At 43.7% G+C, this 27,174-nt stretch overlaps 1 protein-coding gene across 1 annotated transcript; it reads right to left on the reverse strand.

Annotated features, from left to right (window-relative positions):
- Positions 1-3,147: 3,147 nt before the first annotated feature.
- On the reverse strand, positions 3,148-11,750 carry LOC135228890 (zinc finger protein 449-like). The gene is made up of 4 exons (XM_064278129.1): positions 10,950-11,750; positions 8,853-9,057; positions 4,275-4,391; positions 3,148-4,096 (listed from the first exon to the last, which is right to left on the reverse strand). The coding sequence occupies exons 1-4, from the start codon at positions 11,301-11,303 to the stop codon at positions 3,210-3,212; spliced, it is 1,563 nt and encodes a 520-aa protein (XP_064134199.1). The 5' UTR covers positions 11,304-11,750; the 3' UTR covers positions 3,148-3,209.
- Positions 11,751-27,174: the final 15,424 nt, after the last annotated feature.

Genomic DNA, 27,174 nt, shown 5'->3' on the forward strand with positions numbered 1-27,174 from the left:
GAGGGCCCTCTATACTATCCTGCAACTTCCTTTTTCAGGTGAAAAAACATTTTCTATAGTATGCATCCATAGAAGTAGAATTTTTAAGTCAAAGCACATGCATTGTAAACATTTCTAAAATAACTTTATTGAGGTATAATTTTCACATCATAACATTCTCCTTCATAACAGTACAATTCAATGAATTTTTTAGTAAAGGTACAGAGCTGTGCAACAATCACCAGTTTTAATATTTACCATTTTACAAGAATATCATGAAATTATCCATCGGTTCTAACGTACTAATTTTCACTGTCAGCAGTAGGTTGCCAATATTGGTAAGGATGGGAAGACTACCAATTTTTGACATCTCTGCCCATCTGACAAGTGAAACGCAGTCTCATAACTTAGTCTGGCATTTCTGTAACTGTTAGTGAGACTCAGCAACTTTCCTTTTCTTAGAGATGTTTATATATTAGGGACATTACAGCAGAGAAATTATCATATAAAGGTTTTGCAAATATTTCCTCCGAATGACTACACGGGAAATTCAGAAACAGCTGAAGAGGATAAATGTGAAAACAGGTGACTGAGGTGATGCAAAGGAGAAGGGACCCAAGATATATGACAAAAAAAGAGAAATATTCTCAGCTCTTTTACAAGAGGGAAATTAGACAAACAAGGATGTGTGTACGTGTATGTGTATTTATTCAGTAAACATTCTCCTGTGTGTGCCAGGCACTAGGCGTGAAACAATTCATGAAATGTCATCCCTGCCTTCTGGAACCTCACAGTAGACGACTTCGAGGTCACAGCGAATGAATAAACAGTATAAGTCAGTTTCATATGTACTTCAATAGCAGTGCCACCTATTAATCATCCAACTTGAATAAGATAGCAACAAGTAGAAAGTCTCATAAAACTAAATCGAAAAATACTGGCCTCCACAAATTGTTTTGAAAACAAAGATGGTTCAATTGGTCTTTTTGGATTTAACGGTACAGGGGCCTGAGAAGCGCTGGATGTTAATTTCTTTAAAACATTTTCCACGTTCTTGCTATGAGCCAGGTTCTGGGACTAGTGCCGAGGATGCAAACATAATCACTGAGTACAAAACAGCATACTGTAAATGGAGGCAGACGTGTAAACTAGCAATTACAGTTTGGGAAAAGTGCTACTAGAGAGTTTATTAAAGAATGCATTAGGGCAGAAAGACCATATTTAAATCAAATTTGGAAGGAAAAAAAAGGACTTCCCAGTAGACATGACCCTTAAACTGGGTCTCAAGGGTAAAAAGGAATATACTAGGCTTAGTACAAGGGGATGAAAGATGGGGGCAGGTATTCTAGTAGGAAAGAATAGTATCTCATAAAAGCACAGATTGGCAAAAGCACGTGTTAAGAAGTTTGATATTTCTAATCACAATATAGTAATGTCAGCATTGTCTAACTCTTGGGTCAAAGAGAATACAATGAAAATTGCAACAATAAATGATCTTGAAATCATCAATAATAAGAACATTATACATACATAGATATACAAACATATATACATAGAGAGTGTGTATGTGTCCCTGGGTGGTGCAAATGGTAACCTACTCAGTTGCTAACCTGAGGCACCTCGGAAGAAAGGCCTGGCAATCTACTTCCAAATATCAGCCATTGAAAACCCTATGAGCACAGTTCTACTCTGACACACATGGGGTCACCATGAGTCAGAACTGACTCAACAGCAACTTGGCTTCGTGTGTGTGTGTGTGCGTGTGTGTGTGTGTGTATAAAATTATGGAATGTGACCAAAGCTAGACTTGGACGAAAATTCACAAACTTAAATGCTTGTATCATTAAGCAACAAAGAATGAAAATACAATATACAAACATTTGTGGAAAGCTTTGAGAGTATTATCAGGTGAGCGCTTTTTTGCCCTTCATAGTACTTATGAGATGGGTAGGTTTTTTGCCCTTATCTTTTTGAAATACTCAAAAGTATAACCGGGCATAACTATACAACATTCTATGTTACTCATTTTCAAGAAATATTTCATATGTTTCTAGATCCAATGCTGCAGATATCTATTAAAGCTTAGTATATACCAAACCAAAACCAAACCCATTGCTGTCGAGCAAATTCTGAATCATAGTGACCCTGTAGGACACAGTAGAACTGCCCCCATAGGGTTTCTAAGGCTGTAAATTTTTACAGAAGCAGACTGCCATATTTTTCGCCCACGGAGTGACTGGTGGATTCAAACTGCTGACCTTTTGGTTAGCAGCTGAGCACTTAACCACTGCACTACCAGAGCTCCCCTTCAGTATGTACAGGGCACAGTAATTAATGGATGACCCTGGGTGCCACATATGGTTTGCACTTGACTAAGCTAAAGGTTGGTGGTTTGAACCCACCCAATGGTGCTGTGGAAGAAAGGCCTGGCGATCTGCTTTTGTAAAGATTCCAGTCAAGAAAACCTTATGCAGTAGTTCTACTCCGTAACACATGAGGTCGCCATGACTTCGAATCAACTTGACAGCAGTAGGTTTCTTGGGGGCTAACAGATGAAGATACGAATAGATGTTCTCGATCCTACACAAACCCAGTCACGTGTGTTTATGATATGGACTGGGGGGTTGCAGCTTGTATTATAATTGCAAGTAATCCTACAAGCTAAAATGGACTGTGTTAAATGCTGAAAAGTAATGAATAAACACAGCACCATGGCTGCAAGGAGTAAACTGACCCTGACTTGGAGTAGGGGGAGTCAACTGCAGTGCTTATTGCTAGTTCAGGGATGCACTTCTAAATTGTTCAAACTATTAGTTAATGAGATTGAAACAAGAAGGACATATACAGTCACACTTAATTAAAATAATACATAGATTCACATCAATTGGTCACATCTACGGTTACTGGGAATATGTTATATTGACTGCAGACCTGAGAGGAATGTCATCATTTATATGTTTTACAATTACACCTATGATATGGTTGGCTTGGGGCACAAAAATTTTCATTGCAATGAAGAAATAAGAGCTCTAGAGACATAACAAATCAACTCTAGGACAGTTGCAAAAGTAGGTGGATACTCTAGAACTCATATGCCTTGGAAGATGGGTTTAAAAGGCGGGGGGGAGCTGTTCCTATAGCTCAAACAAAACTTTTCGCTGAAGACAAACAAGCTGTTGGAGGTTAAGACTTTTATGAGTTAGCTTCACTTTCTATAGGACCTGTTTCCCTCAACATTTCTTAGAGAATTGTTGTCTAAAGTGAGAGACTTGGTGCATAATAAGGCCTGATCTCTGTCTGAAGACTTTAGAACAATGGCTACACTTGTATGGCTTCTCCCCTGTATGAATTCTTAAGTGAATAGCTAGAGTTGGCTTATGTCTAAAGCTTTTCTCACAGTAATTACATTTAAAAGGTTTCTCTCCAGTGTGAGTTCTCTGGTGCAAAGTAAGAGCTGACTGTTCAATAAAGCCTTTCCCACAAGTACAACACTTATGAGGTTTTTCACCTGTATGAGTTTTCAGATGTCTTTTAAGGCTTGGTCCATAACAAAAGCTTTTCCTGCACTCAAGGCATTTAAATGCTGCTCCTTCAGAATGGGCTCTCTGGTGCCCTGTAAGGTGTGACCTTCGAGTGAATCGCTTTTTGCATATCGTACATTCATAGGGCCTCTCCCCTGTATGAGATCGTTTGTGCCTGCACAAGTCTGAATTACGAAGGAAGCTTTTCCCACATTCAGGGCACTTGTGACGTTCCTCTCCTGAATGAATTTTCTGGTGCCCATTAAGTTGTGACTTCCGAGCAAAACATTTTCCACACTGAGAACATCGGTGAGGTTCCTTTCCTGCATTCTTTTGTTGATGGGGTCCAAGACTGAGAGGTTTTTCCGCGTTGTTGCTCTCACATTTCTCTCCTGGAGAGTGTTTCTGATCATCTAAAAGCTTTGATAACTGTAACTCCTTTGGGGAATTTCCCCATTGATTTTCTAACTGTCCACAGACTTTTTGTAAAGTGGGACCACGAAGAATATTCTCCTCAAAAGGAAAAATAAATGCACATGTATTCTCTAGTTTATTCTGTTCTGACGAATCTTCATTTTCTCTCCCAATATCAAAATCTGAGAGAAGAAATAGATATTTCAGATGCCACAGTGTTCCAAGGAAAATAAAAAGTGTTAGAGTAAACCACTAGTGGGAAGATAGAAAACACTACACAGAATCTCAAAGTTCATTACTCTGATTAAAGCTGAATTTTTCTTTTCTTTCTTGTCGACTATTCAATTAGCAGTTACTTACCTATCTTGGAGAAACCTAATTGTTTTACTCCTTCAGAGCTCTGTAATTCCTTCACCCATGGATCTTCTTGTCTATATTCCAATGGGAAGCTCAGGTCAGGGTTTGGTATCGGATATTCTGGCCAAAAGAGAGATGGGGCCATGATGGTTTGAGTTACTACTGGTTTCTCTGCAATTCAGGGTGATTTCTTAGAAAATAGTCTCTCCGTATCTAAACCTCCACCATTAGGTTTACTTCATCTGGAGGCCCTGACAATTGTTTTTATAACTGTAAGAACAAAACCAAAATGAAGGGAAGATCCTTTCCTCTTCAACTCAGAGAACTTTTCCAATATCTATGGAAGTGGAGTAAATCGATTCCGTGTTGATATCAATGCACTGCATTAGTTCTATATCTATTTTGATAATCAACTATTTAGGTTAGGAAAAAAATGAAGTAAATTTGACCTAAAGCTTTGGCATATTAAAACTGAGAAACACTGTGTTCTTCAGTACCAAGTGAAGAGAGAGAGGCAGAAGTGGTAGCTTTGAAATGGTCTACTGGAATAATTTCAGTTAAAAACCCACTGCCGTTGAGTCAACTCCAAAAACATAGCAACCCTATAGGACAGAGTAGAACTGTCTCATAGGATTTCCAAGGCTATAATCTTTACGGAAGCAGCCTGCCACATCTTTCTCCTGTGGAGCCGCTGGTGGGTTCAAACTGCCAACCTTTTAGTTAGCAGCAGAAAACTCTTTAACCACTGCACCACCAGGGCTCCAAAACTCAGCTAAGAAATGTTCAGATTAAAATGGTAACTAAACTGGGTTGGCAACCAGCAAAAACTGTCTTCACATTTTTGATTCAGCTCAAGTTCAGAAGGGTATTGATTTGAAATTCAAGGAAAATTTCTCTCTCCCTGTCCCCTACTACCTCTCTCCTTATTCAGAGGAGTTGTAGTTTGAATCCTCTTTCCACATCCCTCCCTCTTCCTTATCTCTGGCATAAGTTTGGAAAATACAGATTCAAGAGGTATACATATGACAATCTTTAAATATTAATATCATTATTAAAATAATATTAGAACATTAATTTGGCTAATGTTAATCTGAAGGAAAATTTTAACTTCAGAACACTATATAAAAATATAGGAAGTGCACAATATACCAGTTTCAATAACAGACATAACATCTAGAAAGAAGATCAATAAGGAACTAGAGGAACTGAACAACACTATAAATCAACCAGATCCACCAGATATATATAAAACATTCTACCCAAAAACAGCACAATATACGCTCTTCTCCAGTCACATGGATCATTCCCCAGGACAGATCATATGTTAGGTCACAAAGCAAGTCTTAATAATTTTAAAAAGATTGAAATCATATAAAATATCTTCTCCAAACACAATGGATGAAACCAGAAATCAATAAAAGGAAGAAAAATGAAAAATTCACAAATAAATGTAAATTAAACAACAGACCATTAAACGACCAGTGGGTCAAAGAAAAAAATCACAGGAGAAATTAGAAAATACATGGAAATGAATGAAAATGAAAGTACAACATATCAAAACTTATGGGATGCAGGGAAGGCAGTGTCATGAATTGACTTGTGTTCCCCAAAAAGATCTGTATCAATTTGGCTAGGCCATCATTTCCAGCATTGTATGATTGGCTATCATTTTCTCATCTGATGTGATGTTCTTATGTTTTATAATCCTGCCTCTATGATGTTAATGAGGGGGCATAGGCGGCAGTTATGTTAATGAAGCAGGATTCAATCTATACGATTGGATTGTGTCTTGAGCCAATTTATTTTGGGATATAAAAGAGAGAAGTGAGCAGAGAGACAGGGGGACCTCATACCACCAAGAAAGCAGCAAGGACCTGAGGTTCTTGTGCAGAGAAGCTCCTAGACCATGGGAACGTGGATAAGGACCTTCCTCCAGAGTCGGCAGAGAGGGAAAGCCTTCCCCTGAGCTGATGACCTGAATTTGGACTTCTAGCCTCCTAGACTGTGACAGAATAAACTTATCCTTATTAAAACCATCCACTTGTGGTATTTCGGTTATAGCAGCACTAGATAACCAAGACAGTTGTGTCCAGAGAGAAAGTTATAGCTGTAAACACCAACATTAAAAAAGAAGAAAGATCTCATATCGATAAATGAACTTTACACCTTGAGGAACTAGAAACAGAAGACCAAACCAAGCCCAAGGGTACTGGAAGGATAGGAAATAATAAAGATTAGAGCAGAGAGAAATGAAGTAGAGAACAAGAACAAAAAACAATAGGGAAAATTAAGGAGAACAAAAGTTGGTTCTTTAAAAAGATCAATAAAATTGACAAATCTCCAGATAGACTGACAAGGAAAAAAGGGAAGACATAAATAACTAAAATCAGAAAGGAAACTGGGGACATTACTATCAACCTTACAGAAATAAAAAGGATTGTAAAAGAATGCTATGAACAACTATACTCCAACAAATTAGATAATCTAGAAGAAATGGACAATTTCCTAAAAAAATACAAACTACATAAATTGACTCAAGAACAAATAGAAAATCTCAATAGACCTAAAACACGAGGCTGAATCAATAATCAAAACTTCCCAACACTGAATACACATTTTTCCAAAATAAGAATACAAATGGCCAATAAGCACATGAAAAGGTGCTCACCATCAGTTGTCATTAGGAAAATGCAAATAAACCCGCAAGGAAGATACCACTTCACACCTACCTGTTGCCATTGCAGCCCTATAGAACAGAGCAGAACTGCCCATAGGATTTCCAAAGAGCAGCTGGGAGATTCAAACTGCTGACCTTTTGGTTAGCAGTCCCACTCTTAACCACTACACCTATGGAAACGTTAATATTATTATCTACTTCTGGCATCTGGAAATGTCTGGTCTGAATTCAAATGAAGGTTTTTTTTTTTAAGCTTACCTCTTTCTTAGATCACATTCCACTGCAGAAAGGCATTTCTTCACAGGTTTCATAACATTCAGCTCAGCTCCTTCTCACAGTTTGCTGTTTTCACTATGCAAATTTGTTTTCTATTCTACATTTTATAGGTTGCCTGCTAGTGAGCCCTGCAAACTCCTGAATATGTTTTTTTCATCTCCAACATTTCCTTGACCTGATAGGAGTTTTCATCCTGCAATATTTCCAAGATCTTGTTTCTACCTTACATGTATTCCCTGTAGATCAGGAGGAAAGTGATAATCCTATTTTAATAGCATAAACAAATACTATCTGATACCTGACCTTCACTTCTGACCTCTCTTTGAAGGTTTCATTTGTTTATCCTCTCATCAAAGGCAAATTCATTATTTTAACAAAGTGTAGACCCTCATATTGCAGTAGCTGCCTTGAATTGCCTCTATTCAACCTTGTTTTGATTATCTCCATTAGTTCCTTTCCCAGTGACAGGAGTCTAAGTCTGGCAAAGCTTTTCTCAAGGGGCTGTTAAAGTGATTTACAGACATGCAGTTCTCAGTCATATTTTAATTTATACCATGCCATGTTTGAAAAAGGGATTTAGCTTATTGGTATGCAATTTTGTCAGTTATTAGTTAACAGAAAGTGTTCCTGAAATGCAAAAGGTATACTTGTCTTTGTTCCATCTTTTGCAATGACTATATACATATATTCATATATATTCACATATGCATTACATATATTCATATATATTCATTACATATATACCCACAGGGAATACAATCCAAAGTTTCACAATCAATAGAATTCTTCAATGATTTTAAATTTTTTTCTTTTTTATTCCACTATCGCATCTTGTGCTTTCCATTCAGTCTCCAACAGGCTCTACTTAGGTCTGGAGGGATCAAGCCCTCCTCGCCAAACACAGGGAGGAGTCTCCCCTGAGAGGTGAGATTATTCCCTGTGCCCTTGTGAAACACACACCCCAGGAGATTTGAATCTTGGCAGTCCATTTATTGCACTTTGAGAAACACGATTCTCAAAGGTTTTCATTTAATGATATAGCTGTGTCCTTCATGGTGGTTGACAGCCCCACTACTAACCAAAAAGTCAGCAGTCCGAATCTACCAGCTTCTCCTGGGAAAGCCTATAGGGTCGCTATGAGTTGGAATCGACTCAACAGCAAGGGGTTTCATAACTTTGTAAGCGGTGAAGTGCCTTTCAAGGTTCTGAGTACAGTGTATATTCCTCCAAGTATTAAGCTGAAGCTCTTATCACAGAAAAGCAAGTGAGGAGGACCCAAGAGTGACAGAGAGCCCTTAGGATCCACAACATCACACATCCAAATGTTTAAGATTTGCTGCCCGAAATGAGTCCTTAGCCAGGGTATCCAATTTCACACAGTTTGCCTGTATCAAATTCCTGATGCAGAATCTTCTGAGCAGGGTCCTTAGCTTAACGGGTTCCTAATCCCATTTTCTCTAACTGCTTTGTTCCCTGCTATTCCCAGAGATCATTTGCTCCTCCTCCTCTTTCTCAGACAGGTCCATTTCCATTGGGTGCTCACTGTTTCTAACCCCAGGCCCAACCCTGGAGAGCTCTTGCTCTCTCAGAACAGAAACAAAAGAAGCAACATAAGCCCCTTGCCTTACCTGGCTCGGAAAAGGGCTGGCATTCCCTATCATCGCCATCCCTCGAGTACTGTGGCCCTGCCTGTGGGATCCGCTCCTCTGCCACGGTGGCCTCCTGGGAAGGTCCCAGGACGTGGAGCTCAGGTGACTCCAGTTGGACGTTTGGTGGTATGTGTGCCGTTCCCACTGGTACCAGTTCTTCCAAGAGCATTTCCTGCCTACCGACCTGGGGGAAATGACAGAACCCATCACTCTGACGTCTAGACCAGCACTGCCCATTGGGGGTAAAATGGGAGCCAAACATGTAATTTTACATTTTCTAGTGGCCATACAAAAACAATAGGAAGAAACAGCAGAGGTCAATCTTAATAGCATGTTTTACTTAACCCAGTATATCCACAACGTCATCAATTCAACATGTAATTAATATAAATTATTAATGAGGTATCTTATATTGAAGCCTTTGGGTTCTGCTGTGCATTTTACACTTACACATACGTCAGTGTGCACTGGTCACATTTCAAGTGCTCAGGAGCCACACGTGGCTAGCAGCTACTGTACTGGGCAGCACAAGTCTAGACCATACGATGCTAAAATCTAAATTAATTGGCAAATCCCAGAAGAGACGGAAAGGTGGGGAACTACAAACTCCGTCCTTCCTAGGGCAGCAGAGCACTTCGGAAGACCCCTGTTAGGGCGGGACACCTGCCTTGATGCTCACAGCTGCTGCAGAGCCCCACCAACCCACATGCTGCAGCGCCCCATACGCCCACCTAGAAGCACTGCGTGCTTCTCCCAAAGATCCTGGCTTGGGCTCAGCCAGGAGCCTCCCCAGACAGAGGTTTCACAGGGGGGTTCTCAACAGAGGACACTGCCTTCCCCACCCCTCTGAGACATCTTGGATGTGATGGCAGGTGGTGGCTATTGGAGTCTAGGGGGCCAGGGATACAATATTCACAATGCACAATGGTCGCACATCCCAAACAACTTTGGACTCTCCCTCTCAGGCATCCATATAGATAAAAAGGACCTGTCAAGAACCTCACTCTCTTCATCATATAAATAGAAATATCTTTTTACTTTTAGCATAACTTGAATTTTCGAGGAATGCACTACTGTGAAAACCAGAGGAAGGCTATACTATTTTCGCTCAGAATTTTACCAAGACTTGTTTGGAAAATCACATGACCAGCAGCAACAGTGATCATAGTATTTGAGCTGTATCCGCCTGAATTGCTGCCTGTTGCATTCACAGTGATTCTATGCACACATGCAAGCATCTGACAACTTCATTAGGTCTAACAGCGGAGTCAAGCTCAAACAAGTATATACCGACATACACACTGTTGGTGGTGGGCGTTACTGTCTAGTCGATTCCGACTCACACTGACGGCATCAGTGTATACTAAGCTAGTTTTTTTGTTTTGTTTTGTTTTGTTTTACTGTTGCTTTAGATTTCCGCTCGAATCTTCTTGACTCAGGCGTTATCCAGCTTTTTTCTGGAAAGTGCCAGGCAGGAAATATTTCAGTCTTTGTGGGCCAGATTCAATCTGTCAAATATATCTATTTTAAATAAACACTTAAAAAGGTAAAAACCCTTCCCAGCTCATGACTGCACAAAAACAGGCCCTGGGTTGAATTAGGCCCCAAGGCACTGGAATACATATTAAATTGATGTTTTTTTATTGGAAACCCTGGTGGCGTAGTGGTTAAGACCTATGGTTGCTAACCAAAAGGTCAGCAGTTCGAATCCACCAGGTGCTCCTTGGAAACCATATGGGGCAGTCCTACTCTGTCCTATAGGGTCACACTATGAATCAGAATTGACTAGGCGGCAACGGGTTTTTCTTTTTTTTAGTTGCATGTATGTATACAGGTTATATTTGCTCTGAATTTCACTTCAGGATACCTAAAGGGACAGTACCAAGTAACGGTTGTAGGCCGGGTTTGGGTCTGAGAGTTCAGAACCACTGACTCATATGCTGAGTCTGGAAGAAGGAAAAAGTGAAACGGACTTGGGGCTGAAGGATAACACAAAGACCAGACATCTGAGCTGGCCCCAGCTGCCTCTGCTACTTCTTTTTCTCTGACAACAGAGATCCCACCTTCTTTTCTCACCTGCTGCTCTGGTATCTCAAGTTCTCTCTGTAAGTCTTCTACCAGTGCCAGAACTCTTTCTCTGTTCTCTGGGCGGTACAGCCTCACCCAGGTCTCTATCTCTGAGGGCAGAATAGTCAGGAATTGCTCCAACACTAGCAGCTCCAGGATTTCTTCCTTAGAATGGATCGTTGGCTTCAACCACTGAGAGCAAAGCTCCCAGAGGCTGTTGAAAGCTTCACGAGGCCCGGCTGCCTGTTGGTATTGGAACTGCCTGAAGCGCTGACGGAAGACTTCACACTCAGTATCGTACTCTTTAAGCGTGGAGCCCTGATTCAAGGAGGCCTGGATTGCACAGCCCAGGGCCACAGCCATCGCTCCCTTCCAGCAGCTGACAACTTATCTAACAGTCTGGGAGTCACCTATAGCTGAGGACAGGAAAATACAAGAAAGTAGAAACAGCAGTGGTTACCAGAGGGCATACTTACTCACTCCCTTGCCTTACTTTTCACCAAAGTCCTAAAGCAGAAGTTCTTCATCTTTCTGGTGGTTTTCAGAATCTGATGAAAGGTGTGGACACACTTCCCCAAAAAACAGACCTCCATATCCAACTCTACAAACATTCATATAATTTCATAAGGTTTACAAAATCTCCAAGGCCATCCACGGATCTTTTAGAACTGCACAAGACCCACGTGATGATTTAAGGCAAAATTTAAAATAAAAATTCAGTTCCTCAGTCACGCTAGCCACATCTCAAGTGCTCACCACTGGAAAGTTGTACTCGGCAGCTCTGCTCTAGAATTCCAAGGACCTCTGGTGAAGAACACCTGCCCTTCCAGAGCCCCGTATACATGACTGCATCCCCGCTACCAATTTAATTCCAACTCTTTTGCATTTCTGAGTATAGATTGGTCTCAAAAAAAAAATGGAGGAGGGATACTAACAATACATTTGAATAACGTGAACGTCCATCTAGCATTAAAACCACATTGCCATCAAGTGGATTCAGACTCATAGCGACCCTACGGGACATAGTAGAACTGCCCCACAGGGTTTCCAAGGAGCAGCTGGTGGATTCAAAGTGCTAACCTTTTGGTTAGCAGCTAATCGCTTAACCACTGTGCCACTATGGCTCCCCATCTAGCTACTTAGCCTTTAATAGCCTTCAATCAAAGGGACCTTAGCTGGAGCAATGCTTTGCAAGAACAGCAAATCATCAGCCCCTCATTCTTCTCACCTCCAGGTATGTGCTGTTCCCCTAACATCTCCTTACAGACTCCCTGCAATAACACTCCAAGAGGCTTTCGTTAAAATATTCTTAGGGCTATCTCTGAGGTCATAGAGGCAGGTCACACACATCTCAACAGGTCTCAAGACCTGCATTTGACATGACTTTCTGTGCACCTTTCCTGGAAATCAAGGCGGGGGTGTGGGGTGGGGTGGGGGTGGGGTGGCGTGGGGGTGGGGGGATGGGGTGGGGGTGGGGTGGGGGATTGGGTGGGGGTGGCGTGGGGGATTGGGTGGGGGTGGCGTGGGGGATGGGGTGGGGGTGGCGTGGGGGATGGGGTTGGGGGTGGCGTGGGGGGATGGGGTTGGGGGTGGCGTGGGGGGATGGGGTGGGGTGGGGTGGGAGGCGGGAGAGTGGAGGTGTGGGGGTGGGGTGGGTGTGGGGTCGGGGTGGGGTAGGGTTGGGGTGTGGGGGTGGGGGTGGGGTGGGGGCGAGAGGGTGGGGGTGTGGGGGTGGGTCACACACATCTCAACAGGTCTCAAGACCTGCATTTGACATGAATTTCTGTGCACCTTTCCTCTTTGTTCCAGTGGAAATCAAGGCGGGGGTTGGGAGTAGGGTGGGGCGGTAGGGTTGGGGTGGGGTGGGGGGACGGGGTGGGGGTGGCGTGGGGGTGGGGGGACGGGGTGGAGGTGTCGTGGGGGGTGGGGTGGGGGTGGCGTGGGGGGATGCGGTGGGGGTGGCGTGGGGGGTGGGGTGGGGGTGGGGTAGGGTGGGGGTGTGGGGGTGGGGGGGTGTGGGCGAAGGTGCTCCAGACTCTCGGTACCTACTCATCCAAAATCGACATACTGCCCCCATTTCGCCCTTTCCATGAAGGTAGCCTCAACTTTAACGATAGAGCGATAACCAGATTTCAGTTACCCGGTAGCTGCGTGGCCTGGGCAAGTGACTTAGCTGACATGCAGTGCCAGTAGGCTGTAGCATGAGCACGACAACAACATGTACTTCATAAAATTTGCCGTCTGGCTGCAATTGCATGGAAGCGAATAGCGGCTTGCCTGGCACAGAGTAAGGTTATCGCTTGTTCCTCCGAAGCTTCCATCTCCCTAAGCCCAGGCACCTCACTGTCGCCTGAGGGCATCTCGGAACTGTGCCGACCTGGGCTGTGGACCCACCCGTTAGCCCGCTCAGCCTCACAGCTGGCCAGCCCTCCCCTCACCGACCCAAGCCTGCGGCGACCACGTCCACTAGGGATTGGACTCTCCCAGGGCTCCTTCCCCTCCGAACTGAAAGTCCCCTTCACGCGGGTCCGGTGCTTTCTGCTCCAAACCCCCTCACAGGACCGAGGAATACAACACTGTGCGCAGAGACGGCACCTGATGGACGGCGAACGGCACACGTCCCGGAAAAGTTGGAAATCTGGTTTAAGATCGGACGCTGCTGCCTGGCGCGGTCCCGCGCGCTCTTCGGTGGCCTCCCGCCGCCTCAGAACCGGGCGCCCACCCGCCCTGGAGGAATCCCAGGAAGGCCCGACCACCCGGGGTAGGACAGGCAGGGCCGCTTCGCGTGGTCCGCACCTGGCCTGGAGGGAGCCTGGACACCACCACCCGTGCCCCAAGGTCGGCTACACCCTCCGGCCTCCACAGAGCTCACTAACTCAGCGCCCACAGCTCTCTAGCCCGCGCTCGCCTGCCCGGGACTCACGTGGATGACGAGGAAGGATTGGCTGCGGCTCCCTCAGGGTTCCTCTGGGCGCCAAACTGCAAACGGAAATGCGCCGGACCCGGCCCCGCCCTCAGGCCCAAAGGGCGGGAATGGGTGGGGCCGAGGGTTGGAATCATGTGAGGCTCCTCCCCCTTCCGCCCCAGCGTAAGGGAGCAGGTGCAAACTTCATTCCAAGTGTTCTGAGGGCTCAGTGCGACTGTAGCTTCCCTGAGTGGGGAACCTTCTTGGGAGAAGTCCTTAAAATTTCCGAATTCTCAGCCAAATTCTGACACCCTGACTCATAGATTGCTTTGTATTTCTCCTGATTGGGGTCTCAACAACTTCTCGTATTGGTGAACTTCTTTGCCACCAAATATGGGAAAGTTTCACCCATTATTTCTTCCAATTCTCTTTCAGCCCCACTCTCTTTCTCCTCTCCTTCTGGGATTGCTTAGAAAGGAGTGTTGGGTCTTCTGTTATTTTCCCACAGATCCCTGAGGAAGGCCTGTATGAGGGCCTCCCATAGACAGACCACCATGCAGCAGAAATGCAAGAGCATGGCTAGTTCGGGAGAGGATCATAGCTGAGTTCTTGACTGCAACTCCCTTCAGAGACTGCCATGAATTGGCTGTGAACCAAGTCTGGTTGGGGAGGGGCAGCTTCCCCGCTGGGGCCTTCTAGGTAAGTCTTGTATTTGCCTAGGGTCAGACCTGACAAACCACATGACAACTGAGAGTCCTCAGATACAAATCTATTTAATATAAATACCTTGCATGTAGTGTTATCAATGCATCCGTGCATCTTGATTGCCTCTTTGGTCCATTTCAGGCTGCAGAAATAATTACTGGTGATTGGAATGTGAAAGTTAGAAACAAAGGAAGATCATTACTTGAAAATATGGCCTTGATGATAGAAACGAGGCTGGAGATCACATGATAGAATTTTGCAAGAATAATGAATTATTCCTTTCTAATATCTTTTCTCAGCAACATAAATTGCAACTGTACACGTAGACCTCAACAGATGAAAGCACAGAAATCAAACCCAGAACATCTGTGGAAAGAAACAATGGAGAAGCTCAATATCATCAGTCAGAACAAGTCCAGGGGCTCAGTGCTGAACAGAACATCAATTGCTCATATGCAAGTCCAAGCTGAAGATGAAGAAAATTAAAACCAGTCCACGAAAGCCAGAATACAACCTTGAGTATATCCCATCTCAATTTAGAGACCATTTCAAGAATAAATTTGACATGTTGAACACTAATGACCAAAAACCAGACAAGTTGTAAGATCACATCAAGGACATCATACATGAAGAAAGCAAAAGGCCATTAAAAAGACAGAAAAGAAAGAAAATACCAGAATGGATGTCAGAGGAGACTCTGAAACTTGCTCTTGAACATAGAGTAGCTAAAGCAAATGGAAGAAATCATAAAGTAAAGCAGCTGAACAGAAGATTTCAAAGGACAGCTTGAGGAGACAAAGTAAAGTATTATAATGACATGTGCAAAGAGCTGGAGATAGAAAACCAAAAGGGAAGAACATGCTCGGCCTTTCTCAAGCTGAAAGAACTGAAGAAAAAATTCAAGTCTCGAGGTGCAATACTGAAGGATTCTATGGGCAAAATATTGAACAACTCAGAAAGCATCAAAAGAAGGTTGAAGAAATACACAGACACCGTACCAAAAAGAACTGGTTGCCCTTCAGCCATTTCAGGAGGTAGCATATGGTCAAGGAGCGACGGTACTGAAGGAAGAAGTCCAAGCTACACTGAAGGCACTGGCGAAAAACAAGCCTCCATGTATTGACAGAAAACCAGTTGAGATGTTTCAACAAATGGATGCAGCACTGGTGGTGTTCACACATCTATGCCAAGAAAATTGGAAGACAACAAGCTGGCAATCGACTGGAAGAGATGCATACTTGTGCCCAGTCCAAAGAAAGGTGATCCACATTCATACGTTTATTCAGGAAAAACTTACTTACACGGGCAAGCAGCTGCTTTCTCCAGTGGCGGCCGGCTGGAGTATTTTCCGCAACCACCTAGCAAGGGACACAAGCTTATATACCATTCCAGTTGGGACCAAGGCTCATTGTTTTTCTCCCACGTCCTTGGGTAGTTAGCGTTCCCAGGGAGTTGAGGTCCAGGCCCAGATGTTTTCCTTCTTGCCACGAAGGCATTCTTCGTCCTTGGCTGCTGGCCCAGTTATGCCACTCCCAGCCTTGTACCTTAGCCCAAGTCCATCCCGAATTCATCCCCCGTATGCTTTGGGGAAGAGCAAAGCTGATTCCATTAGGGAGGGGATGTATATAGCTGAATAGCATTACCCTACAGGCACCAAAATTGTTACCAAACCTGGAAAGGAGGGTCCTTGTCCCACGTGCTCAGACTTGCCAATTATCTGGACACCAGTCTTTGAAAAAGAGAAAGTAACTTTATTGCAATGCACAGAGCAAGGAGCCAGGAGGAAGTTCCTCAGATCGGGGTCAGGAAGCTACGGCAAAGCAGGGCTTATATGTGATTTGGGCAGCAAGATGGCAGCCATGCAGGTGTTCTGTGGAGTGAAAACTCTAGAAGGTAGCCAGGAAACAGGAGGTGATGTGGTTCTTGTCGGACCTCTTGCTTTGAAATAGGGTCCGGGTGATGATTCTCCTTCTGATTTGTTCCTCCTGTGGCTGTGTCCTCTGTTCAGGCCGATTAGCGGTCACAGCTGGCCCTTCTGTGCATGTGGTGCAGGCCAAATCTGATTTGGGCCTGTTTAAGGACTAATGGAAATTTACTGGCATTAGTAAGGTCAGCTTACAACATTTATGTGTGTGGCTTAGCATGTTTCCAACGTTCGTTGTTATAGCATGCATCATTACTTCATTCCTATTTTAGTGCTAAATGATATTCCATTGTATGGATATATCAAACTTTGTTTATCCTTTCACCTGTTGATGGACTTTTAGGTTGTTTCTGCCTTTTTGCTATGGTGAATGGTGCTGCTATGAACATTCGTGTACAAGTTTTTGTTCGAACACTGTTTTCAATTCTTTTCAGGATATCCTAGGAGTGGAATTCCAGGTAATATGGTAAAACTGTGTTTAACTTGGGAACACCTGGGTGGTGCAGTTGGTCAAGCACTTGACAACTGTTTTGGTCATCTAGTGCTGCTCTAACAGAAATACCACAAGTGGATGGCTTCAACAAACAGAGGTTTATTCTCTCACAGCCAAGTAAGCTAGAAGTCCAAATTCAGGGCATCAGCTCCAAGAGAAGGCTTTCTTTCTCTAATGGCTCTAGAGGAAGATCCTTGTCATTTATCTGTCCCTGGACTAGGAGCTTCTCAGTGCAGGGACCCTGGGTCCAAAGGACACACTCTGCTCCTGGCACTACTTTCTTGGTGGTATGAGGCCCCCCCTTCTCTCTGCTCACTTCTCTCTTTTATATCTCAAAGGAGATTGGCTTAAGACACAACCTAATCTTATAGATCGAGTCCTTCCTTGTTAACATAACTGCTGCTAGTCCCACCTCATTAACGTCATAGAGGTAGGATTTACAACACATAGGAAAATCACATCAGATAAAAAATGCTGGACACATAAGGTAGATCTTAAAAGAAAGTCACCGAGACATATTATAATCAAGCTTGCCAAAACCAAAGATAAAGAGAGAATTATAAGAGCAGTGAGGGATAAACGAAAAGTCGCCTGCAAAGGAGAGCCAATAAGAATAAGCTCGGACTGCTCGGCAGAAACCGTGCAGGCAAGAAGGCAATGGGATGACATATGTAAAAAATTGAAGGAAAAAAATTGCCTGCCAAGAATCATATATCCAGCAAAACTGTGTCTTAAATATGAAGGTGAAATTAAGACATTTCCAGATAAACAGACCTAAATATAAAATCTAAAAGGATAAAGATCATGGAAGAAAAAATAGGGACAATGCTAGGAGCCCTAATACATGGCATAAACAGTATACAAAACATTATAAAGAATGTAGAAGAAAAACTGGATAACTGGGAGCTCCTAAAAATCAAACAGCTATGCTCATCCAAAGACTTCACCAAAAGAGTAAAAAGACTACCTACAGACGGGGAAACAGTTTTTAGCTATGACATTTCTGATCAGCGCCTGATCTCTAAAATCTACATGATACTGCAAAAGCTCAACTGCAAAAAGACAAATAACCCATTTTAAAAATGGGCAAAAGATATGAATAGACACTTCACTAAAGAAGACATTCAGGCAGCTAACAGATATATGAGGAAATATTCACGATCATTAGCCATTAGAGAAATGCAGATCAAAACGACAATGAGATTTCATCTCACGCCAACAAGGCTGGCATTAATCCAAAACACACAAAATAATAAATGTTGGAGAGGCTGTGGAGAGATTGGAAGACGTAAACATGCTGGTGGCAATGTAAAATGCTACAACCACTTTGGAAATCGATTTGGCGTTTCCTTAAAAAGCTAGAAATAGAACTCCCGTACAATCCAGCAATCCCACAACTTGGAATATATCCTAGAGAAATAAGAGCCTTTACACGAACAGATATATGCATACCCATGATTATTGCAGCACTGTTTACAACAGCAAAAAGATGGAAGCAACCAAGGTGCCCATCAACGGATGAATGGGTAAATAAATTATGGTATATTCACACAATGGAATAGTACGCATCGATAAAGAACAATGAGGAATCTGTGAAACATTTCAGTAACATGGAGGAACCTGGAAGGCATTAAGCTGAGTGAAATTAGTCAGTTGCAAAAGGACAAATATTGTATAAGACCACTATTATAAGAACTTGAGAAATAGTTTAAACTGAGAAGAAAACATTCTTTCCTGGTTACGAGACGGGGGAGGGAGGAAGGGTGGGAGAGGAGCATTCACTAATTAGATAGTAGATAAGAACTACTTGAGGTGAAGGGAAAGACAGCACACAATACAGGGGAGGTCAGCGCAATTGGACTAAACCAAAAGCAAAGAAGTTTCCTGAATAAACTGAATGCTTTGAAGGCCAGCGTAGTAGGGGCAGGGGTCTGGAGACCATGGTTTCAGGGGACATCTAAGTCAATCGGCATAATAAAATCTATTAAGAAAACATTCTGCATCCCACTTTGAAGAGTGGCGTCTGGGGTCTTAAACGCTAGCAAGCAGCCATCTAAGATGCATCAATTGGTCTCAACCCACCTGGATCAAAGGAGAATGAAGAACACCAAGGACGCAAGGCGCTTACGAGCCCAAGAGACAGAAAGAGCCATATGAACCAGCGACTACATCATCCTGAGACCAGAAAAACTAGATGGTGCCCAGCTACAACCGATGACTGCCCTGACAGGGAGCACAATAGAGAACCCCTGAGGGAACAGGAGATCAGTGGGATGCAGACCCCAAATTCTCATAAAAATACCATACTTAATGGTCTGACTGTGACTAGAGGAATCCCAGCGGGCATGGTCCCCAAACCTTCTGTTGACACAGGACAGGAACCCCCCCCGAAGACAACTAATCAGACATGAAAGGGACCAGACAGTGGGTAGGAGAGAGATGCTGAAGAAGAGTGAGCTAATTATATCAGGTGGACACTTGAGACTGTGTTGGCATCTCCTGTCTGGAGGGGAGATGGGAGGATAGAGAGAGTTGGAAGCTGGCATAATTGTCACGAGAGACTGGAAGGGCTGACTCATTAGGGGGAGAGCAAGTGGGAGTACGGAGAAAGATGTATGTAAACTTATATGTGACAGACTGACTTGATTTGTAAACGTTCACTTGAAGCTCAATAAAAGTTAATTAAAAAAATGATGGACAATCACACAGTACTGGGAATCATGCTCTAGCCAAGTTGACACACGTTTTTGGGGGACAGGATTCAATCCATAACAACAAATACCTGAAAGTTTGGGGGTCTGAGCCCACCCAAAGGTGCCTCAGAAAAAAGGCCTGGTAATCTGCCCCCAAAAAGTCACAGTCTTTTTTTTTTTTAATCTGCCCCCAAAAAGTCACAGTCTTGGGAACCTTTTGGAGCGCAGTTCTACTCTGCACGCAAAGGGTCTCCATGAGTTGGGACGGACTCGATGGCAACTGGTTTGGTTTATGTTTAACTTATTGAGGAACTGCTCAACGATTTTCCACAGTGGCTGCATCATTTTACTTTCCCAGCAGTAATATGTGAAGATTCCCATTTCTCCACATCTTTGTCAACAATTGTTATTTTCCTTTTATTATGATTATTATAGCCATCCCAGTGGGTGTGACGTGGTATCTCATCATGGCGTTGATTTGCATTTCCCTAGTGGATGATGTCATTAAGCATCTTTTCATGTGCTTGCTGGCCATTTGTATATTTTCTTTGAAGAAATGTCTATTCAAAGTCCTTTGCCTATTTTCATAATTGGGTTGTTTGTCTTTTTGTTGTTGAGTTGTAAAAGTTTGTATTAACCCGTTGCCATTGAGTCGATTCCTACTCATAGTGACCCTATAGGACAGAGTAGAACTGCCCCATTAGGAAGGATTGAAACCCTACTAAGACCATCCTCATTACTCCGCCACTCCACCTAGCCACACGGCAGAGAATGGGCACCCTAGTTTCTGGTTGACCACGGTTCTGGCTGTGAGGTGGGGAGGTATCTGGAGGATTGAGGTAGGACTAAGACATCCCCATGGTGGGGGCATTGAAGCCCTACTACGGTCATCCTCGTTATCTTGCCCCACCACTCCCCCAAGCCAATGGCAGAGAACGGGCAACCTCGTTTATGGTGGTTCAGTTAAGTTCAGGTTGTTTGTGTGTGAGTCTTAACTATGAGAAAAGAGAAGGATGTTTCTTGGGCTAAATAAAAACCTCTGTTTCTGAGTGAGCATGTCAGTGTGTGAGTTAAATATGGGCCCCAAATGTTCCCCTTCTTTAGTTATGAGCCTATGAAGAAAGAGAGCCCCAGTACCAGTTGGAGTCTGGTGAAATGTGGCCTGAGTATGGGTCACTTAACTATTCTACCATTTTACAGTTAGATCTGTTTTGCAAAAGCGAGGGAAACTGGGATGAAACCCCCTATGTGCAAACCTTTATGTCTCTCTGGCAGAATAAGAACCTACAAAAACAGTGCAAGCTAATGGTGCAGGCAGCAGAGAAAAAAGGGATGGGAGATAGGAAGCCCCCAATCCTTCCAGGCTCAGAGAGCAATCTGTACCCCTTCAGTCTCTTATCTCCACTTGTGCCCCTTCCTCCTTATCCACCTGAAGGTGTAGGCCCGGTTCCTGGCCCGGCGCCAGCTACCGTGGCCCTCGTGCCTACTGCGGTGACAGCTACCCCTTTGGTGGGAGCTTGGCCGACCCCCCATGAGTCAGAAACTCCCGGTCCTGCCCAGGGAATAGTCTCCCCAGTGGGGTGCCATTTGGCCAGGGGTCCACCTGAGTCTCCTCAGGGAAATTTCCACTGAGACAAATGCCTGCTGGACTGGATCACAATGGCCAGCCTAGAGGCTTTATCTGGGTCCATACACCATTCTCCACCTCTGACCTGTATAATTGGAAAAATAATCTCCCAGCGTATAGAGATGACCCGAAATGCATAGAAGCTTTGTTTGTGTCCATCTTTGCTGCACATCACCCTAATCAGGCCGACTGTCAATCACTCCTAAATATTCTTCTAACTCCAGAGGAACGGAGGATGGTCTTAGAAAAGGCATGCCAAGAGGATGACAGGTTGCATAACTTCAACCCTCAGGACAGTATTAGACTCCCGGCAGCCCAAGCTGTGCCTGCCATAGATCCACACTGGGACCCAAGTTATCAGCTGGGGGCAGGACAGCTAGAACACTGTAAAAACTGTTTGATAGTCGGTTGGCAGCAAAGGACCCCAAAAGAGAAGAGCCTTAGAAAATTTCAGGATGTACAACCAGGCCCCAAGGAAAATCCCTCTAGTTTCTTAGAACGGGTGTATGAAGCATACCGGCAGTTGACTGATATAAACCCTGAAGACCCAGAGAATGTTAGGTTAATCAATATGACTTTCATCAGCCAAAGGACCCCCGACATCAGGTGGAAACTTGAAATGTTAAAAAGAGGTCTAGGAATGGATACTTCACAACTTGTTGAGATTGCCTCTAAGGTCTTCAATAATCAGGACCAGGTATGAGAAAAAAAGGAAAATAAAAAAATGAAACAGGCCACGCTTCTGGCAGCAGCTCTTGGAGGTAACTCACCACCCAAGTAGACCTCGTAGGTAAATTCTTACGGGCCCCAAAAGGGCCTGTGGCCAACCCAAGGGCCCCTAAAGCTAGACCCCAGGCGGTGTGCCTACTGCAAACAAGAAGTCCACTGGAAACAGGAGTGCCCCTCGCAGCCAACCCAGTCCATGCAAGAGCCTAAGAAGAAACCCATAACCCAGCTACCAAAACTCAGCCGATAGCTCGGACTGACGGAGCCCAGGGGCTCCCTCCCACCCACCCAGCCAATCTTAATCTCCCACAAGGAGCCCCAGCTTGCAGTAACAGTGGGAGGACATCTTGCTGAATTCTTAGTGAACACGGGCACAATCTATTTGGTTTTAAATAACCTGAAGGGCCTTCTTTCTAAAAGAAACATGACCATTACTGCAGTGTCAGGAAAACCTATCAATAAACCATTCCTTCAACAGATGGACTGTCAAGTCGGAGGTACAGAGCTGACTCATAGTTTCTTGTATGTGCCTGAATGTCCTATCTGCCTTTTGGGAAGGGAGTTGTTAACCAAGTTAAATGCTCAAGTCACCTTTTCAGCAGGTCAACTTCAAGTAGGAGTAGAACCGGATAAAGCCTGCGCTCTTCAAGCAGCCCTTTTGCAGGTGGCCACCCCTACGGAATCTCTACTCCTACCCCAGCACTTTCAGGATCAAGTTAAACCCCAGGTCTGGACCACCAGAATCCCTGGTAAGGCAAAGACAGCAACCCCAGTCCAGGTAAGGCTTAAACCAAACCACACCGTTCCACATTTCAAGCAGTCCCCCTTGAAGCAGGAGGCTAAACAAGGCCTACAACATTTAATCAAAACCTTCTTGGCACATGGACTTATCCGTTCCTGCAAGTCTGTTTACAACACCCCTCTTCTACCCATAATAAAACCAGGCACTGAAGAGTATCAATTTGTACAAGACCTATGGGCCATGACTCAGATAGCAGAGGATATTCACCCAGTGGTACCCAAACCATACACTCTGCTGACACTCTTTCCAGCGGATTGTGCGTGGTTTACAGTTCTAGACTTGAAAGATGCTTTTTCTTGTGTCCCTCTGTAACAAAGTCCCAAGAGATATTTGCTTTTGAGTGGGAGGATCCCACCTCAGGAACTAAGACTCAATATTGCTGGACTGTTTTACCACAAGGGATCAAGAATAGCCCCACTCCCTGGCATCTGTGGTCTTAAACGCTAGCAAGCGGCCATCTAAGATGCATCAATTGGTCTCAACTCACCTAGATCAAAGGAGAATGAGGAACACCAAGGACACAAGGTAATTACGAGCCCAAGAGACAGAAAGGGCCATGTAAACCAGAGACTACATCAGCCTGAGACCAGAAGAACTAGATGGTGCCCGGTTACAGCCCATGACTGCCCTGACAGAGAACACAACAGACAACCCCTGAGGGAGCAGAAAAGCAGTGGGATACAGACCCCAAATGCTCGTAAATAGACCAGGCTTAATGGTCTGACTGAGACTAGAAGGACCCCGGTGGTCATGGCCCCCAGAGCTTCTGCTGGCCCAGGACAGGAACCATTCCCAAAGCCAACTCTTCAGACAGGGATTGGACCGGACAATGGGATGGAGAGGGATGCTGGTGAGGATTGAGCTTCTTGAATCAGGTGGACACTTGAGACTATGTTGGCATCTCTTGCCTGGAGGGGAGATGAGAGGGTAGAGGGCGTTAGAAGCTGGCGAAATGGACAGGAAAAGAGAGAGTGGAGGGAGGGAGTCGGCTGTCTCATTAGGGGGAGAACAATTGGGAGTAAAAAAAAAATTTTTTTTTCAGCAAGGTGTATTTAAGTTTTTGTGTGAGAGACTGACTTGATTTGTAAACTTTCACTTAAAGCACAATAAAAATTAAAAAAAAAATAGAGAGTTTGCCTGGGGGGAAAAAGAACTGCTATTCCCCCCCAATGCAATGTTTCGTAAGATAGTAGTAAATCATTTATTGTTTTAAGTATGACAAGTATATATCTTATCAAGTAACAGAAAAACTTATATGATGGTCTGCGTTTTCTTGTTTAAGTTCATTCTCAGGCTAGTATCATTTCAGGAAGAATTTATCAATTTAACTGTTGATTTTGGAAATTTAAAAAATTGAATTTACATAAAAAGCCAACACTTATGAGAGAAATATTACCGATACATATTTTCTTCTAGAAAAAAATAGTTGAAAAATGTTGCTGAAGAAAGATTCTCTTCATGTGTGTGTCTGTGTTGCATGTGTTTGTGTGTGCGTGTGTCTCTGTGCGTGTCTCTGTGCATCTGTCCATCTGTGCGTCTGCCTGCCTACCTGTGAGCCTGTTTGCCTGCCTGTGGGTGTGTCTGTCTACCTGTGCGTGAGTCTGTCTTTGTGTATCCGTGTGTCTGTCTCTGAGTCTGTGTGTCTGTCTCTGTGTGTCTCTCTGTGTCTGTCTCTGTGTGTCTGTGTCTGTCTGCGTGTCTGTCTGTGTGTGTCTCTGTGTCTGTCTGTCTCTGTGTCTGTCTGTGTGTCTGTATCTGTCTGTCTGTGTGTCTGTGTCTGTCTGTGTGCCTGTGTGTCTGTCTGTCTCTGTGTGTCTGTCTGTGTCTGTCTGTCTGTGTGTCTGTATGTTTGTATGTCCGTGTGTCTGTGTCTTTCTGTATGTCTGTGTGTCTGTCCACCCTCTCCACAAGCTCTCCAACATTTATGATTTGGTGTTTTTTGGATTAGTGCTGACCTTGTTGGGCTGAGATGCTATCTCATTATACTTTTGATTTGCATTTCTCTAATGGCTAATGATCGTGAGCATTTCCTCATGTGTCTGTTAGTTGCCTGAATGTCTTCTTTGGTGAAGTGTCTGTTCATATCCTTTGCCCATTTTTTAATTGGGTATCTTTGTTGTTGAGGTGTTACAGTATCTTGTAGATTTTAGAGATTAGACCCTTATCGGATATGTCATAGCTAAATTTTTTTTCCCTAGTCTGTAGGTTGTCTTTACTCTTTCGGTGAAGTCTTCTGGTGAGCATAAGTGTTTGACTTTTAGGAGCTCCCAGTTCCCTAGTTTCTCTTCGTGAGTTTCTGCATTGTTACTTATGGTTTGTATTCTGTTTATGCCGTGTATTAGGGCTCCTAGCATCGTCCCTATTTTTTCTTCCATGATCTTTATTCTTTTAGATTTTATACATAGGTCTTTGATCCATTTTGAATTAGTTTTTGTACACGGTGTGAGTTATGCGTCTTGTTACATTTTTTTGCAGATGGACATCCAGTTATGCCAGCGCCATTTGTTAAAGAGGCTGTCTTTTCCCCCAATTAATGGACTCAGGGTCTTTGTCAAATATCAGCTGCACATGGGTGGATAAATTTATGTCTGGCTTTTCAATTCTGTTCCATTGCTCTATGTGTCTGTTGTTGCCACAGTAGTCAAAACAGCACGAGGCTATTTTGACTACTGTGGCAGTGTAATAGGTTCTAAAATCAGGTAGAGTGAGGCCTCCCACTTTCTTCTTCTTTTTCAGTAATGCTTTACTTATCTGGGGCCTCTTTCCCTTCCATATGAAGTTGGTGATTTGCTTCTCCATCTCATTAAAAAATGTCGCTGGAATTTGGATCGGAATTGGATTGTATCTATAGATCATTTTCAGTAGAATAGACGTTTTTACAATGTTAAGTCTTCCTATTCATGAGCAAGGTATGTTTTTCCACTTATGTAGGTCCCTTTTGGTTTCTTGCAGTAGTGTTTTGTAGTTTTCTTTGTCCTTTACATCTCTGGTTATGTTTATTCCTAAGTATTTTATCTTCTTGGGGGCTATTGTAAATGGTATTGATTTGGTGATTTCCTTTTCGATGTTCTCTTTGTTGATGTAGAGGAATCCAACTGAGTTTTGTATGTTTATCTTGTATCCTGATTCTTTGCTGAATTATTCTATTAGTTCCAAGTAATTTTTTTGTAGATTCTTTGGAGTTTTCTGTATATAAGATCATATCATCTGCAAATAGGTATACTTCTTTTACCAATTGGGATGCCCTTTGTGATGGATAAGATTGTGTGTCAACTTGGCTGGACCATGATTCTCAGTGTTTATATGTGATCACTCCCATGATGGCATCTGCTGTAAGTATCCACTCAGTTGAAGGGGGGTTTCCTTTGGGTGTTGCCTGCATCCGAATATAAGCAGACATTCTGGCTTTTAGCTGAGTCTTCCTGTTCATCTGACCTCCCATTCTTGGGACTTGCGCTATCAGCTTATGTGCCGATCTCGGGTTTTGTTAATCTTCACAGCCTGTGAGTGGAGCCCTGCTCTCCTTCCTGCCGATCTTGGGTTCTCCAGCCCCTGCAGCTACACGAATCTGGAGAAGCCTTGCAGTCTTGCCTGCCGACCTTGGGATTCGCCGATATTCACAGCCTGTGAGCAAGAGTCCTGGTCTCTGACCTGCCGATCTTGGGTTTGCCAGCCCCTGCAGCTACATGAATCAGGAGAAGCCTCGATCCTGATCCACAGACTTGGGACGTTCCAGCCCCTACAATCGTGTGAGGCACTTTTTGATATAAATGTCTCTCTGTATATATTTATACGCTTCACTGATTTTGCTTCTCTAGAGAACCCAGCCAAAGGCATTTGGTACTGAGAGTGATTCTAGAGAAATAAAATTGTAAGGATGAGTTTTCTAAATTGGTTCTCAAGTCTGGCTAGTCTTAAAAATGGTGATGACCCTGCTTCCAGCAGTAAAGAGGGTATCGACGGTCCATGGCATGAGGTAGCGATACAAATACGCAAAATATCACCACCGATAGATCAGGTGTTGGCAAAAGGTGAGGCTCTGGGTGAACACATGTGTGATATCTTTCTACGGTTCTGTCAGAACCAGAAGTATAAGGAAGCTGGTTGGATGGTCCTACTTTTGCTAGACGAACTGGTGAAAGAAAGAGATGTGCTCATGGCTTCAGAGTCAAAGCTCAGGTGCTACATAAATGACTTCAAAGTTTCCACTTGTGCTTTGAAAGGGAGCCTTATTTCTTGTAGTAACAGAGCTGATATTGCCGAAAACCAAACCCAGAGTCTTATTGTAAGAGTGGCTGAATTACAATGCCAGCTCAATTGCCACCCTTGAGAGGTGTCTGAAGTTAAATTAAGGCCATT

The sequence above is a fragment of the Loxodonta africana genome, chromosome X (genome assembly GCF_030014295.1).
Source record: "Loxodonta africana isolate mLoxAfr1 chromosome X, mLoxAfr1.hap2, whole genome shotgun sequence".
NCBI classification, from domain to species: domain Eukaryota; kingdom Metazoa; phylum Chordata; class Mammalia; order Proboscidea; family Elephantidae; genus Loxodonta; species Loxodonta africana.